Source organism: Rhamphochromis longiceps, linkage group LG5 (assembly GCF_057381845.1).
Source record: "Rhamphochromis longiceps isolate RC_006_pf linkage group LG5, R_longiceps_female_GT1.1, whole genome shotgun sequence".
Taxonomy (NCBI): Eukaryota; Metazoa; Chordata; class Actinopteri; order Cichliformes; family Cichlidae; genus Rhamphochromis; species Rhamphochromis longiceps.
In genome coordinates this window covers 26,881,054-26,898,768 of record NC_140561.1, presented here as the reverse complement: position 1 = coordinate 26,898,768, position 17,715 = coordinate 26,881,054, and the positions used below count along the sequence as shown (strand labels likewise).

General features: G+C 41.6%; 1 protein-coding gene across 1 annotated transcript in view; it reads right to left on the bottom strand.

Moving 5' to 3' along the window:
• Positions 1-17,715, bottom strand: part of ca16b (carbonic anhydrase XVI b) — a 108,955-nt gene that overhangs the window by 3,239 nt on the left and 88,001 nt on the right. The window contains exons 9-25 of the mRNA XM_085406979.1: positions 17,387-17,571; positions 14,697-14,805; positions 14,542-14,591; positions 13,693-14,428; positions 12,623-12,761; positions 10,119-10,210; positions 8,365-8,456; positions 6,762-6,858; positions 6,565-6,647; positions 6,012-6,146; positions 5,782-5,916; positions 4,522-4,694; positions 4,258-4,393; positions 2,446-2,592; positions 1,912-2,005; positions 1,426-1,502; positions 138-266 (exon numbers count right to left, since the gene is read on the bottom strand). Of these exons, the coding sequence (XP_085263105.1) occupies positions 138-266; positions 1,426-1,502; positions 1,912-2,005; positions 2,446-2,592; positions 4,258-4,393; positions 4,522-4,694; positions 5,782-5,916; positions 6,012-6,146; positions 6,565-6,647; positions 6,762-6,858; positions 8,365-8,456; positions 10,119-10,210; positions 12,623-12,761; positions 13,693-14,428; positions 14,542-14,591; positions 14,697-14,805; positions 17,387-17,571 (2,609 nt within the window). The remainder of the gene's footprint in view (positions 1-137; positions 267-1,425; positions 1,503-1,911; positions 2,006-2,445; positions 2,593-4,257; positions 4,394-4,521; positions 4,695-5,781; positions 5,917-6,011; positions 6,147-6,564; positions 6,648-6,761; positions 6,859-8,364; positions 8,457-10,118; positions 10,211-12,622; positions 12,762-13,692; positions 14,429-14,541; positions 14,592-14,696; positions 14,806-17,386; positions 17,572-17,715) is intronic.

The window sequence follows — 17,715 nt, the reverse complement described above, 5'->3', positions numbered from 1 at the left end:
TGGTATTTACTTTTTCACTAATGATTCATTTTCATTCTAAATGTTCACGTACAAACGGCGCACGTCCATCAGAAACTGCGGGACAGACAAATAAGAAACTTCAGAGAAAAATTGTATATTCTTCCTCCATTACTTACCAGGCCGTGGTTGTCGGGCAACATGACAATAATTTGAGCGTTATGGTCCCAAATCATTCTCCAGAAGTCTGTGGTGGTATGAGGCAAAGGATGCTGGGTAATGATGAACTCATTGCTCCTGTAGTAGCCCTGAAATGACAGACAGTGAGCTTTTAGTTTTTCTCAAGGCCACAGCACTCATGCATATGAAATATTTCCCACACTAAAAAAAAAAACCTTAAACGTAGTTAGGTCCATAATTTGTGGAAAAAGTAATTTTGCCTCTGTACACCACCACAGGTGATTTTAAATCAAACAACTGAAATGTGAATGAAATGCAGATTTGAGTTCAGTTGAAATTAAATTTCGAATTAAATGTTTAAGAATTCCAGGCATTTTAATACAAGAGATCCAAAATTTAGTAAAGAATTGACTGACGACCACATTTCATGTCCAGGTGAAGCTTTGTAATTTCACGACAAATGAAGAAGACATAACATCTGAAGCAGATTCAATGTAGTTTTGCAGTTTTTCCTTGTAATTTGAAATAAACAATCAGGAGACGCTTTCATGAATGTAAATACAGAGGGTTTACGACATGGTGCAAACCACTAGTTACGCTCAGGAACGAGAAGAGCAGATCAGACTTTGTCGGGAAACATTTAAAAGAACTCTGAAACAAAGACTTCAGACCGATGAACCGAGACTAATGTACCAGCATGATGACGAGACAGGAATACGGAGAAGGAGAGAAACAAGCATGACACGTCATCTGTCAAACAGGGTGGAGGCAATGTTAATGGCATGGGCATGTATGGCTGGAAATGGAACTCAGTCCCTAGTTCTTATTGATGATGTGACTGCTGACAGAAGCAGCAGGATGAAATGTGACATGTTCAGGGCTATACTCTGCTCAGATTTAGCCAAATGCTGCAGAACCGATCACATAGTAAAGACAATGTGGTGGTTTTGTGAGGTAGAACTATAAAATTCATGTCTCTGCTCAACAAATTATGGACCTACTTGTAACCTCCACATCACAATCACCATCATTGTCATTTAAATATAGATCGCTCTTTCAGAACTAGCCAGGGACACAGCTACAAACTAGTCTCTAGCTCTAACTCTGGTTCATTTATAGCTATTTTCTCAGACACTCAGCACTGTCCCTGTCAAACAATTGCAAGACAGGAAACATCAGTCAATAAAATTCTTCAAAAAAAGACCACCCCAAAACACAAAAAACCCCACAATGACAAAGAGTAAACAAACAAAAAAAAAAAATCTCTCAGGAGCTATCACACTGTACCATTATGTAGGATGCATTAATGTAATCTGTTCCTTTCATGCCAGGCAGAGTGGCGAGTCCAACCCTTGCTCGCTCCGCTGTTGAGAGGCAGAGATAGAAAAACACATTTTGAATCAGAACCCCGGCCTCTGTAATATTGCACTGACTGATAATGCACACATTTATTACCAGTCCCGACTGTTGCTATAGCAACAAGGACCTCCTTTTCCATCATCAGGGTTTCACCAAGGCATGGAAAGATTAACTTATAGGACTACGGCAACCGATTTTAATGTTGGAAATATGAATAAAGAGAGGCTGCAAAATCTGCCATAAGCAAATCTGAGTCCAATTCTCATTTCCTTTCATTTACAAAATTAACCAACACAAGATTGATACGATTCGTGGAAGATTATTTAAACACGTTCTTGCTGAGAGCTTGTTCGACATGACCTTGGTTCGCCGAAGCCTCGGCTCCATGTCAAGTATGCTGTTGTAAATACTCACAGGGAACCACTGAGGAATTGCGGTTCTTTTCCTTGTTGCAGTCTTTGTGGGCGCTGAAGCACTCCACAAAGCGTGTGTTGCACTGAGTCAGCAGCTGGCGAGAGAGAAGGCAAAATTAGATTTTAGTCCGGAGAGTCGCTGTAAATTAAAATCAAACACATAAAAACTAAGATATAATACTGTTTAAACCCCAAAATTAACAGCAAGTCTTTCACATTAATAACAAGCATGTGAATCTCAGGAGGAAGTGACATTATGTGGGAGCAATTAGTTTGTCTCTCCTGATGTTGAATGAGCAGGAGCTTAATGAAACATTCATCAAGCTTTGCATAAGGCGGCAGGGGTGACAGACATGACTTTATTAGCATCAACATCAGAGACGCTCTCAATTTATTTCTGTCTGCGAGTGGAAAGCCGCCTGCGTGTTGCTAACAAGCTTCTGAGTCAAAGACCACCTCAAATGCAGCTGATGGAGCCACTGCTGACGCAGACAGCTCGTCTAACGCGACTAGTTAGACTTGCGCGCTTACTAACCCTGAACTGCTTCTCCAGCCGTGTGCGGCCTGTTGAGTTGGGTGTAAGGACGCTGTTGACATAGCTGTGAAGCTGCCAGGCGGGCACCTCCGTCTCTCTGCTCAGGATAGCCTCCATTAAAGCATCGTGGATGAAAACATACTGCTCCTGGTGGGAGACAAAAGGTATAGAGCATTCAGAAATGTTTCAATGTATCTTTATATTTTGCTTCCAAGGAGCCAGATTCTTTTAAAGTAGTCTCCAGCAATATCTCTCCAGGCTTTTTGAAGGTGTTTCAAAGTTTTTATTTTGACAACGCTCTCTTTTCGCTCATTTTCAGTCCAGTCGTTATACCTAAACAGTCTCACAGGAATTTTTTGTTTTGTTTGTTAAGTCACTTGACACTGACCTATGAATCATTCAAACATAAAAAGGCACCAAACTCAAAGGATGAATCAGTGATGTGTCAACACATAAAAGACAACGCAGCAAAGAACTGATTTTAAATTGTATCTTTAGGCACTTTGCTACTGGTAACCTGCTGCAAAAGCACAAAATTTGTTCCCATTTGTTTTGTTGAATATGTGAAAAAAGCCAGAGACAACAGGCACAAAATAGTGTTTTCCCTCCAACCAGATGATTCCCAAAGAGCTTTAAAAAAACAGAGGAAGATGGACATGTGGAGAACAAAGGAGCCATTCTTACCAGAAAAAGCTGATGTATCCCAAATTACGTAAGAACTAGACTTCATCCAGTTATAGCCACCAAGCCGATTTACTTTTATTGACAAAAAGTGAGTTTATTAATTAAAATGCTTATTTAAAATGATTGTTAGGAAAAAAACATTATTATTATTATACATTTTTAATTCCAAGTACTCTTCCATGCCAAGTTTTAGCATTGTTTACTGAAGATAAAAATCAGACATCTACAGACATTATAAAAACAATATATTTAATTAAAATATAAATGATTAGATCATAAATATTGGATTCTGCAGAGTAACTAGTAGAGTCAGTCAAAAGAAATAAAAAAAGAAAACAAAACATTTAATCTGAATTTGTCGATTCCCCTTTAAAAGTTGCTTCCTGGAAATCGTTCACTGCAGACGTCAAACTGACAGCAGGCAGAAACCTCTCTGTCAAACTGAACCTTTCACGGTGAGGATCATCAGTGCTGATCAGAGCTGGGTCTGCTGCTATGAGCCCGATACCAAAAGGCAGTTTTCAGTTTGAAGAGTTTGCAGGTCAGGAGCGTGACCAGGAGTCTGCTTTTTGTTGGACATTCTCAGGGTTGTATGCCGTGAGGTGGGTCAGCCTGTCATTGTGGACTTCTAATGTAACATCCAAATCTTTGACAGTGAAATCAAAACTACAATACCTGCCTCTAACATTTAGTGAGGGTATTAAGATAAAATATGTAATATCTGGTTAAATTAACTGTTTTTTCCAAGGTAAACTGGTACTAAAAAGCTTACATGAAACCGTGGAAGAGACAACAACATCACATTTCCTGACAGTTGTCTGTGAACTGATCTCATAGAGAAGATAGCAGGAATATAAATGGATAGGGGCAGCAGGTAACTATGACCAATCATCCCATAGTTAAAAAAAAATGACTAAAGTGCTGCCAGAGGACAGCCAGTATGGACTCATTCTGGTCTCACCACATCACATTTTGCTCTGCGTGTTGCATTGAAACTGCAGGAAGCGTGACCTTTACCTGAGCTTAGAGTATCAAAGTGAACAGCTTTCATAACTCCCTATCCATCTTTAATCAGAGATGACCTTTAGAGACATTTCCCAGAGTAACTGATTATTTAGTGCTTCTTACCTCAGTCTGGACTAGGTAGTTGCGTTGTGTGCGGATATGTTTGAGAAAATCCAGGACGCTGACTGTGCTTTTGTCCTTGATTTGTTGCAGCATGCTGTCAATGACAATGTATGTTCCGGTGCGCCCCACGCCTGCACTGAAGAGCAGAGCGACAAGCAATATAAGCAAACCCGTACAGGAAGCTTTTGGCCAGGTCAGCAAATATGAGCCTAATGCTAATAAGTAACACTCATCTAGCCCAGGAGCTAAGTAATAATGATGTACCTGCAGTGCACCAGGACAGGGCCCATGTCTGCAGCACGAGCTGCAGACGAGCGGTTGATGAAGGTGAGGACAGGAAGGGTGTACTCCGGTACTCCCATGTCAGGCCACTGAGTGTAGTGATACTGGACCACAATGCGCTCATTTAGTTTCCCTTTCGGGTTCCCCTTCTGCCCCTGAAAGACATCAGAAACAACATTTCTGAGCACGGAACAAAATAGTCGGGAGATAAACAGCATAGCATTTGAAATCTCCCACTCAGCATTTCTAAACAGAAAAAAATAAAAAAATAAATAAAAATAAAGCCTTTATTTGTTCTTTACAACATTATAATGCGTGTCCTAGCGTAAGCATGTACAAAAAACTCTGGATCTCCCCGTGGTTACCCATGAACTGTGTACGGCTGGCTACTGAAAGAAAAATGGGTGATGAATGAATAGAAAAACTCGCACCGTTCACCTTTACACAAGGACATCCTGTGACTGCTCTGTGCTGTTTGGGTCCACATAATCCCTTAGAGGGTAGGGATACTACAAATCAATATTTCTCAGTGATTGCTTTTATTCTGTCCTGACGCAAATTTGGCACGGCCTCCGTTCACAGGACATGAGGGCTCACTAATGGTTTTATGAATATGACATTTTACTCTGTAACCTGCCCACAATCACTTAAAGTTCTATCCCCACAACAAAAACAAGTTCTAATATTAAGAATAGTTGTTACTAAATATTCGTTTCCAGGAAATGACTGGTGCAAGGTAGTCACTATGGTTACTGAATGTCTGGGGGTAGGGACCATACCAAAATGAATGATAATGAAAGCTGCGTTAAGATTTAACAGTCAGAGAGAGAGAACATGTTGGATAAATGTGACCTGATAAATCTGATTACCCTTATAAATCTGTCCTGATTTCATTTTTTGGGAAGGTTTTTAATTATAATCCACAAACCCCCGCGCCCCCCTCCAAAAAAAACATGACGCATCTCATGTTACACATGGATACAACCTTGGCTTGATCCGTTGATCTGTTCAGTGTAATCAGATGTTTCCCACTAATTCCAAATTGGAACAATATTAATAATTTTCAGAGTACACAAAAATTCTCTGCCATTAGAGCAGATTCATATTTACGAAATACATTTCTGAAGCAGGCAGATGTCGACCAGTGTTTTCTTTTGACTGGACCGTGATGTCGATGTTTCAATATTTCAGCAGGTTCAACCCACTAAGACAAAGTTTATTATAGTGCAAGTGTCTGGTTACCTTTTTAACTTTAGTGTTCCTAATGAGGAAACGGCGCAATGTGTAGCAAGCGTGCACTTTGGTGCTTTTCAGGGTCACCACGATGCTTCCATACTGCTCGCTGTTCTCTGTTGGCCAGTACTGGTCACATTTCCTCTGAAACACACAGCATGCACAGAGTTACATTTGAACCTATCTGAATTACAGTCAAATGTTTGCTTCGATTATGCGATAGATCAAAGTGAACCTACTCTTCCTTTCTCCACAAGGTTCGTGATCATGACTATGACTCCAGTGTTCTGCTCCCACACCATCCTCCAGAAGTCCTCGAATGTAGACTTGAGAGGGCCCTGAGCAGCTATATAAGCTCTGGGCTGGTTGTAGCCCTGAAAACAGGAGAGTGGAGGGAGTGTTGTTTACTGGTAAGATGCAATCACTCCTCTATCAATATTCCTGATATAGCTGATGCAACCGATTTACTGGCGAAACATTTGCCGGTCATGAAATTCACTCCTTGAGCTGACAGTAATGATACGTATTCATGCATGAATACATTTCTCAAATATAAATGTAAAAATTTTTATTACTATCTGTCAGGTTTATGACTTGGACACCTCGATTGATATTTTAAACAAAGCTGTCAGCAAGCCGTTTAGCACTGCCAATAACTCTTTCACATCGCACTATTGCTTCATTCAAGTCGCTGTTCAGCTGAAGCGGTTCAGACTCGCAACCTTTCCATTTCAAAAACAAAAAAAAAGAAAAGTAAACCTTCAACAATGTTAAGTGGCTGGTTGAACTCACATCCACATAGTTGGCATTAATGTAATCCGAATGTTTGGCATCTTTTCCTGCCAAAGCCCGTAATTTCACCCGGCTGTGGTCGTCTAAGGGGAAGCATTGACATATTTGTGAGAATTATTAAAAAGATGAAAACCCGTTTTATGAACACTATTGGAATCCAAAGCGGCAGACGTAATCAGATTTTACAGCTGACTCACAGGCCACAATGTTGATGTATCTGTTTTTGTGCTTGTTGTCAGGATGATTGGAATGTTCTGCTGTGATTTTCAGGTCGGCTGTGGAGCGTTGGACCTCCTGCAGGGAGGGAAAAAAAATAAACAGAAATTGATTTTATTAAGGAGGCTAGATCTAACAGAATTACATTCTAAAAAGAAGTTATATTTACTCAAAATCTCAGTGTTCTTTCTGATACTATATTGTTGGGGAAGTTTTATTTTTTTCCACCCTACAGATCTCCCCTGTGCACAGCTCATAGCCCCCAATTTAAAGCCGAACCTCTAGCATGGATTCTGTGCCTTATTCAAGGACGCTTCAGAGCAGATGCTTGCTGCAACTGGGGCTTGAACTCGAGCCTCTAGTAGAACAGCCTTCTTCTTTTCTACAGCACGATGCATTCAGTCACCCCCCCAAAAAAACAATCACGTCCAAAACGGCTTCGTCGTGGTGCATTTGAACATTGCGCACACAGGCATCACATTACATGACCCCAATTAGAAGGAATACACTGGGGGTGAAGCTTTTGCCTCCTTTCTTAACCTAGTTACACAGAGAGTGTGTTCCCGTCCGGTCAACCGGCAGACAGACCTTCTCTAATTAACCTTCATCACTCTGGTCTCTCTCTCCATCTTTCTCTCAACCGTCTGTTCAAAATTAGCAACCCCGCGCACGAGTGTGTGCATGATATAATGTCCAACCATTGTTCAGATTTGGCAGGCCCATTTGGAGAGAGCGTGCACAAAAGATAAATTCTGCGCTCAGTAGTTTAGCAGTATCAGCACTAGTTTATGTGCTTTTATGCAAATTTACGTAATTTTTTCTTTTTTTTTTACTTCAAAGAAAATCTGGAAACTTCTCATTTGGTTTGTTGGGTTTGGACTGGTGTGAAAACCCCTTAGTAGATGTATCTAAAATAATGGAAAGTGAAGATTGCAGTGACAAGATTTTCATAAAGCTTGACCTCTGACCTTTAGATTGATCGAACTTGCCTGAGATTACATTAGATACAGATACACAGCCTGTCTGACTCGGTGACAACAACATACCATTGGCCTTTTATGGCTGAGCGGTAAACTACACAGAGGAAGACTACGAGGAAAGTTCTTCCCTCGAGCAGAGTGTGGCGAGGTTTGTGGCGTGAAAGCAAAGCAGATCCACTGGATTGGCTCGATTTTATGGTTCTTTGTCTAAGTGAAAGAAATACATAAAACGCAGCAACAACACAGTAATTATTTTAAAAAGCTTTTCGTACCCTTTCCACTCGCTCATCTCCATTCATGATGATGCTCCTTTATCAATAAACCTTCAGGACCTTTTCTTTTGTAAATACAAATGAGTAGTAAAGGACTGCAAGACCTGCTGTCAGCACAAAGTTGTCAAAACTGCCCAATCAAAGAGCTGCATGTTGGCATACATGACCTCTTGTTTAGTTTGTAGGTAACGTAAAGCAGAGTAGAACTAAAAGGCAACAATGGATGTTTTAGCTCCTTCATGCAGACCAACAAAACCCAGCTCTGATGTAAAACACGACTCTGTACGCAGCGAGGGTTAACAATGCTTCACAATGTTGTGTCAAAAGAGTACCTCAAACTCCTCAGCAAAACCCTGCATGTTGTTTTTGTAGAGCTCCATGACGTGTTTCACAAACTGCTTAACAGGGATGGCCTCCATGTCATCTGCAGGGGAAGCAGTAAAAACAGCAAGTGCCCATTATGTCATCGCTTTTTTACTCACTAACAGAAATTAAAGAAATTTGTGACTTTGTTTACTTTTACGCGGCATCACTACATCAGTGAGACTGGTAGATTATTTTTAACAAAAGGAAAAGATTTAAAAAATAAATAAATAACCAAGTGACCTCTATCACAAACACCTAGATTTTGGCATTTTGAGCTGTACAGGAAGACACATCTGTCTCATCTGAGCCAAATCAGCTCCAAATCACACATGAAAGATCTTTGATAAGGCTGGTCAGCATCACACAGGGACAGTGCAGGAGACCCAGCTGTCATCGCTGCCGATTCTGGCCAATGTCTTAACTAATACACACTAGCAGCTGGGGCCTCCGAGGCTTTTACTTGCCTCAGTGGCTACAGCATAGAGGTGAATTCTTGCCTATTAATCTGGTCATTTATCAAAGTGTCTTTTTTCCATCTATATTAGTGTCAAGAGACTTATCAGCCTGATCAGTTCATCAGAGTAGCTCTGGGTGAAATGTGGCTTTGTGGCAGCTAGAAAGTGTAATAGACTAAGGCTGATTAGGCCCATTCTTGACAGGACATAAAGCTGAACAAAAGGTGGGCTTAAAGGTCCCACGGCTCCATTTCAAACTTCTGAATCACTACAAATACACACAAATAGATAAGCAGAGAGAAAATATAGTGGGGGGAAAAAGAGAGGAACAAACAAACAAACAACAAGAGAAACAAGGGAAGAAACAAAGAAAGAGCAATAAAAACAGAGTGCATGCAGAGTCAATACTAGCATCATGATTATAGCTCGACTGATGTCACAGCCTTGAAATGTCCCTGAGCTTAAAGCGACTGTGAAAGTAAAGTCTGATATCGACTAGCTGCCACTCCACTGCTGCCTGGGACAATAAGGGCTAAGAAAAGCCAGTCACACAACTTCTACAGTGCTGTTTCCGGAGTCAATTCACATGTAAATGAACAGAAACTGCAAAGCAGACATTAAGGTAATACAGAAAACCCTTTGAAAAGATTTAATGACGCCTTGTAAATGTGCAATACATCAGTAGACATAAATCGATAAAAGTCAGTCAAGATTCCATTAGTCCTCTGTTTATGTCTTAAAAAAAACTATTTTTAAGGTTACAGAACAGATTTAATAAACTAAATTTAAGTTTTGTCTTAAATCTTTTTATGGTTAAAAAACAGATTTATTAGATCAGACTCAAAATTTCTGCAATGGGAACATCTGCAACAGTGATTCCTTATATTTGTAGTCTGATAAATTACCTCTTCACTGGCACCATCATGTACCTGAACCATTTATGGATTACCTTTAGCAAACAAATGCTGATCTGCTACTGTTAGCCTAAAGCGGTGGAGAACTTGAGAAAACACTTCAGCCATTACTTTATTTTTTGGTTCATTTAAATCACTTTTAGCAAACTTCAACTTGCTTGTTGTCCAACTTTTTTTTTGCACATTAACTAATACAATACAGTACTTTTTTAAAGCCACAACCTCACATACAAATCATACCAAACAGGCTTCATGCAAGTCCCGTTTCAGTCTGATGTGTGACAAAGTACACGCTGGCTCGTTAAAACTGATAAATTAAATTTCTGGCACAGTATAGAAAACATAGCTCACCTGGTATAGGGATGACTGGGATATTCTCATTGGCCACCACCCGTGGAGAGCTGCTCTCCTCCACATAAAAGTGAGCTGTCTGGAAAAATCTCCTACAGGGACCCAGAGAGATAAGTATAGTGAATGTGGCACAGTAAACCCACCCACTATCAGCTCAAATGATGCAGCCAAGTGTATTGAGGGAGTCGTTAGCCGGTTGTTCTCAGATCCGGTCCGTCAACATCAGCATAGAAATGTTAAACAGAATGACAACAGCAGAAAACTCCTAATGAAAACCCCAGAGAAGTTAGGACACAGCTGATCGCACACAGAGTGAGTGGCTCCTGGAAACAGAGCCTTCGCTGACTATAGGGACCAGGTAAACAACTCACGGTGACACGCTGCAGCGCCGAGCCGAGTTTGGCTCTTTATGCAAACCGAAGACAACTAATCCAAACACATTTTCTCTTCTCAGGGCCTCTTTCAAGGGACTTTGAGGACAAGGAAATCAACTTCAAGATGCATTTTCTGGAGTAAATACTCATTGTTGGCAGCAGCTGCTGCCTCTGCTGCTGCTCAAAAAGCTGTTTCAAAAAGCCTGGATCTTTGCAAATACTGCCAGGACAATTCAATCAAAATTTTCATACAGCCTGAAGTTCAGAGTTCACAGAGTGACAAACTGCAAGCAGCCATGCTCTTTCGTAAGTATTGAGGTTATTTATCTGGTGATATTAAAACAGATTTGTAAAAAGGTCAGCTGTGCATTAAAAATAATCAGCAGCTCTAGCGTGACTGACAACAACCAGTGAGGAACCGGAACACCTGGTATACCAACTCGCATGCAATCTGTCCTATAAGACCCACGTTTCATCCCAGTGCTAACATACCCTAGTTTTAACCCTACCTGTACGCCATGCAGAGGAGGGAGCAGATGCTAGTCATTCTTAGAGAGATGAAACCGAAACAAAAAGGTGGAACTGCATTTAAAAAGAAAATGCACAAAGAGAGGAGCCAAACAGAGACTGTGACAGAGAGAATTGATAGAGAGAAAAGAGAGCGCGAGAGAGGAAAGGTGAAAACAAACGGGGGAGGAGCGCTCCCCCCGGTTTCAGTCGCAGCCTCCCGATCTAATGGCCTCCTTTGAGGGCAGATGTGGTCCTGCTAACTAATCGGCATCGTCCATGTCGTCTTCCTGACTCTCAGAAGAGCAGCTTGCATTAAGGCCAGTTTAACAGCTTTATTAATGAATTCCAATTAAGAAGAAAAAGAAAAGAAAGAAAGAAAAAAAAGAGGTGGGACTGGGTTTGTTCTCGGTTTTATATCTGTCAGTTTTCAGCCAACACCTTGAGCCTCACAGGCTTCCAGATGGGCAACACCAGCAATTAACACCAGACTCATAACCTCAGATAAACCCAAACAGGGAAGCTTTAATAGATAATTCACTGGCCACACATTTCTCCATAGACGCCTCTAAAAATCAAATGTATGGTGGAATTAAGCCGATATGATAATGAACAAAACATCTGGAACTAGAGAAACTCACGGGTTTAGCCTCTGTGTCACTAAGAGAGACCACGCAGAGGATGAAGAGTAAACGGCTTGATTTCATCTTTCACCGTAGCCTTTTCCCTAAGGGAAGCAGGCATTGTCTGTGAAGTGTCTGAGCTGTCACAACAGCAGCTGCGATGGCCATTTCAAATCTCAAAGCTGCCCCTGCTTTTCTACTCAAATACCCAAACTCTCGCTAACCGAATCTGTACAGTCATCTTGCTTTCAGCTCTGGTTTTTTACACCTCTGTGGAGCCAATAACCCCGCTTTTAATTATATCTCACTGTTTTATTATCTGTCACAGCAAGGTGATATAAACATTTGCTGTGGCGATCAAATCAAAAAAACAAAAAAAAAACATTTAAATGCATTTAACACATTTCAAATATTTATTTCTAAAGAGTCTATAAACAAATAAAATCCTTTACAAGTAGCGGCAGTAAATATACACAGGACCAGCTGAGGAAGTAGCCTACAGTGCCATTTGTTACTCATTAACCAGCCGACATGTGCTTGTGGCCTGGCCTGTGTAATTACTCGGGCTCCAATAGCATGGCTGGAAATTAGCCCAGCAGATGAAGACACAGCTGGGACCCATGCTGGCATTGCGGGGCCTTCAGGTCTCCTGCCCCTCACCCAAGTGGGTGATGGGCAAAATGTACAAAGCAAAGGGAAGAAAGCAGCATTAGTACCCTTGCTAAGCCCAAACCATGCTGAGGACACTTAAACGCAGGTGGTTTACTTAGTAGAAAACATGAACAGAGAAAAAAAATGCATTCAAGAGGTCCAGTGTGAGTGAGGGGCAGCTGTATTTTTATACCTCTAAAGGAGGAATCAGAGACATCATCATCCCCACACCCAGTAAAGATAAGGCTTTTTATTTTCAATAAAAGGCTACAGCACTTCATCATAGCAATTTACTGCTCTAACAAACTAAGATGGAGCCCCGGGAATGAGGTTGTGAACTCTCTCTCACCTCCAGTAGACCATCACAATTAGCAGCATGATGAGGCACAGCAGAGTGAGAGCAGACACCACCACCAAGGGGACAATCCACACCATCCTGCCCATCCCCGGGTGAGGTGGCGGCATCCCATTGGACATGGTGGTTCTGTCTGAAAGACAAAACAAACACATGTTAAATGTCTAAATATGTCGTACCGACTTATACAGTTTCATCTGTGCTCTTATAAAGTGCCTCCGTGAATATATTTAAAGGCTATTCTGATATTTTGTTCGCAGATAAAATGGAAATCTTGGAACAGAGTAGGGTTAGTCTTTGCGTCTTCTCTTCAGTTAAACGCTGGGACACTATGCTAGGCTTTTCTCCATTAATTCTATAATGTTCACGAAATAAATTGTTTCCTAAAATTAAAAGCCTAGACAGAAGTCATTATGGAAAAAAACAAAAACAAACACAAACACAAATCAAGGAGAGAACAAACACATTTTACAAGAGCTCAAGATTAACTCTAATTAGATGATTAAAACAATGTGATTGGGTTGGTTGATCAGATTCAAAAGAAAACCGCAGTGTTGTTTGTTTATATTGTTATTGATAATCACTAACGGCAACTGCCTTTTAACATTTTTCAGTGCCACTTCTAGTATTTTCATGGTTTGTTGAGGGGGAAATAAGACAAAAAAAAGAGGCAAAGACATCTTCATAAATGCTCTCCCTCAAAACAAACTCTTTTAAAACATGCTTAAAGGAATTCCTTGAGGCGCAGTCCCTCTGGCAGACAGCCTACTTCTTCCTTCAGGTCTCTGTGTTGTAGTGACACAAATGCCTGGGGCTCCGTCTTTGACCGAGATGGTAACCAGTGTAGTTAGCGTCTTATATCAAGTTATTTGTTCTGCTAAACTGGTCTCTGTAAGTGCTGGTGGTGTTTACAGAACTGTGCTTTGGAAAGAAGTCTTGCCTGGCACAACAGCCGACAACAAGGGAAAAAAGGCTTAACAAGAGTTCAAAAGATTTTTCAGTATGAGGAGGGGAAAAAAAAGAAATAAAAAACAACAACACAGGAATCGAAATGTCCTGCTCACCAGTGTGGACAGAAAAAGGCCAGCTGTTTGCATTTTCATTTTCAGTGGGGATCTTTGTAGGTAAATTCTTGGGAATTTGCGTCTTTACGCTGCTATTACGCGGCTCCTGAGTGGACACTGGGTTTACACCTGTAGGGTTGCTCTCCACGTCTTCACCAGTGCTCGGAGGTACTGTGGTGCCTTTAACTGTAGGTTTCCCTTCTCCTTTCTCTTTGGCTGTGGATGCGGGGGTGGGGATTAAAGGTTTTTTGGCCAGAGTGCTGTTTGCTTGTTTCTCCCCATTGTCAGTTCCAGTTTTTTCCTTCTTCTTCTTCTGCTGCTCTTCCTCCTCCTCCTTCTCCCCATCTTTCTCGCCTTCCTCCCCCTCCTCTTCACCCTCGTGCGGAGCATTATTCTCCTCAGACGCGTTGTCTGTCTCGGAGCCCTGAGGTGGCGTCTGCTCGTTGTTGGACTTTGCGGGCGCGGTGGATGGACGAGTGGGGTTCTGAGTGGCTTGAGGCGCCTGCGTGGGCCAAACAGAGCTGGGCATGGAGGAGATGACCCCTCCGCCGACACCCAAGCCTGCCAGCAAGGTGCTCGTCACTACCGATGCCACCGTGGCCTGGCTGCCACTAGAAGAGGGGCCCATCCCTGTTGCCATGGAGACAATGGAGAAGTGGATACCAGAGGACGTCCACGTGGAGGAACCAGAACTGATTGGAGCCATGTCTGCTGAGGACGCAGGAGAAACTGTGGGCTGAGGGAGATGGGCAGAGAGGGGGGGGGGGAAATGGTTACCCAACAGAATATGACATGAACGTCACTGAGATGCAAAAAGAAATGTGCACTGCCATCTTCTGGTCAACTAACCATCCCAGTCTTCACAATTCGAGATCCTTCAAAAATTCTTGTCGTATTAGCTGTGAAACAAAAGAGGGAGGGACATAAAATATTTATATATCCATCTATTAGTGCATTTGAAGACGGAACAAAGGCCTTAGAGTACACCTGCTGTGACCACATACCTCTGAACAACAGTGTTTGGCTAAAATCACTGCGCAGATCATGTTGACACACTGCCTGCACTCTGAACAGGTACAGGATGTCAGGAGAAACGTTAGTGATGACTGCTTTCTGTAAGAGAAAACACACATAAAATACTGTCAATTCTAACTGAAATTGCATCGTAATAGATGAACACATTTGAAAAGGCAGATGCTAATAATTCAAATAGCCTCCAATGAACGCTTTCCATTTTAAACTACTGCTTGTCCAATAGTCTGTGGCCCACAACTTCCAAGCTGTTTAGAAAGGTTATTTTCTGTTTAATTTAATTGTGTTTTTGCAGGTTGCAGATGGCTTAACTTGTATTCAAAGTGCCCTCAGAATAGGTGGGTGATTGCCTCTGGTGTTGCAGAGCCAGTATTTCTCCAAAATAATTCAGATAAAGGTGTCCAGAGATAGAAACTGAAAATTGAAATGGAAATGAAGTGAGCAAAATAAGGACTTTAGTGCAGAGAGGGAGAAGTGGACAGAATAATGTGAGAAAAAGAGGCTGATCGACTGTATTAATGGAGTGTAACTGCACGGACAGAGCACCACACGGACACTATAATCACTCTCTCAGTCAGCCATTTGAAATCAAAGCACAATGCAAATTTACAGGTCTCCCACTTCACCACGACAAATAAATCATGTTATTACATTAATGCATTCCACGCAAAATAGTCACTTAGCCTCACGAGCCCAACATGGTTCACCAGTCACATCATGGGTAATACATCTTCCGTAACAAAGTTTAGATGACACTTGATATCTAAGTAAGCATTTTCACAGTGCAGCAGCCTTTATGGAGAACGCGCTGCTCTTTTGTGGCCACAGAGTACAGAAAATGAAGACTGTAGAGATATAAGAAGAACATCAGGGTGCAGTAATCATTAACAGAGAGCTAAAAAGAGATGCCAAAATTCACAAATAATGAGAGAAAGCTATGGGTAACATCAGGTATAAATATTGTTGCTGCAAGTGAGATGTGAACTTCTGTCCACAATGAGCGGCAATAATTCAACAAAGGGAATAATATTAACTTATGGTATGTTTTCTGATGAGAATAACAGTTTATTTTGTGGAGGAGTTCTTGACTGCCAGAAGCCTGGTTGCATATTGATTTCAGCTCACTTGTCCATCATTTTCTAAGCTTCAGTAGCTACATTCGAAGCTCAAGTTCTCCTCCAGGTATGTTTTAGGAAACACAGTATTAAAGATAAGCTGCGCGGAATAATAATTTGTGTCTGAAGTGTTTTTACCCTCACAAAGTAGTTCAATTACCTGGTTTAAAATTCTTAAAATTACATCTCCTCCTCCTTTCTCCCAGAATCTATGAATATGCAAATCATTGTTCATTGTGTAACTGCTGAACACAACGCGTCTCCTTATTCACAGAGTGTGTGCGCGCACCAGAGGCATCGAACTCGTGCAAGTTCCACGCTGCAAAATTTGCTTCATAATGTCATGAAATCATCCTGTAGAACGATTGTTTAAAAAAATTTCAGTGCCAGACTCTGCAATTGGATCCTTCTGCACAGTGAAGGTTAAACATCAAAGTGAGGCAAACACGCTTGAGTGAAGGGGGTTATTACCTTAAAGGATTAGCCAGCTCTTGCTCTCAGATCTCACCCCTTCTGTGCAGTTACCCACACCAAATAGGAGTCGCTAGTGCAGCAACATTACAAGATCCCTCACGAGCTTCCAGCCCATGACAACTGTGTTTATTGGAATGCGCCAAGCTGGAGGTAGCATTGCCACCAGGGAACTGATCCCAGGTCTCTGAACTGGTGAGATGAGATTTTTCTCCTCTGCACTGTTTATATCAAAAAGCCAGTCATGCAGACTATAAAAACAGCTGGGGGTCAGTGGGCTTTAAAGAGATGCACAGCTGGGTGTTGGATTTCCACAAATGCAAAAATATGTGACCAGAGAGAAGAATATATAGAGTGAAAAAGAACAGCCCTGTAGGTGCAACCTCCTGCAGATATATCTGTGGACACCACTGAATATTCTGCTGAAAAGCTACAGTAAGAACCGAAGTGTGCTAACTCACTGTTTAAGGCAGCGAGATGAATTATATGATCAGTGGAGCAAAGATCTAAAAGGGTACATTTGCTCTGCATATGTTACTAACAGAAGTTTCTGTTGAAAGAGCCGCTCGTACTGCCTGAAAACTGAAGATTTTTTTAAATGATTGCTTTTTAAATTGGGAAAATAAAAGCGAATATATTATTTTGTTTACGCCGCCTCGGTCTGTATGCGTTTTTTTTTTTGTTCACCCTGTAATAGAGGTGCCTACTTCTGAGGCTGATTCAAACCTAAATGCAAATAAACAGAGGGGTAAATGCTACACCTGGATAAAGGCCACAGCTGCAATTTTGAACACATTATATATACAGTATCTCAGTGTGACACGTCAAAGTTTGTGACGGGCCTGTGCTTCTATTCTTAGACAGGTGAGTGACAGCAGAGTGTCTGGGCCCTCATATCAGCCAACAGCCACATGCAGAGTTCATCATAACCTGTCACCTCCAATACACACCGTCACTGATCTGGCCAACCTCTGATCCTGACAGATACATCTGAGGCTCTGCACACCAATCGGAGCTGTTTATGCAACATTTATTGTAAAATAAATAAATAAAAGCTTTTAAACAGCCACACTCACCATGCTCTGATCCCCGGTCTTGGTGAAGGTCTTTTCATCAGCGACATCACGTTTCACCCAGCTGTAGGAGACCATGTAACTGGTGATAGGTGGGTGGTAGACTGTCAGAGGGCGTTCCCAGCTCACCATCAATGCCGTCTGGTTTAGTGGCTGGATCTTCATGCTCACTGGGGCACTGCTGCACACTAAAAAGACCAGAGAGGGAAAAAAAAGAAGGATATGAGAACAAGGCAGCATGAAAAGAAAGAAAAGGGGAGGAGGGGGACGAAAAAAAGATTGACAAGGAAGTAAACAGTGGTGTCACTTTTTCACTGACTGAATACAGCTCG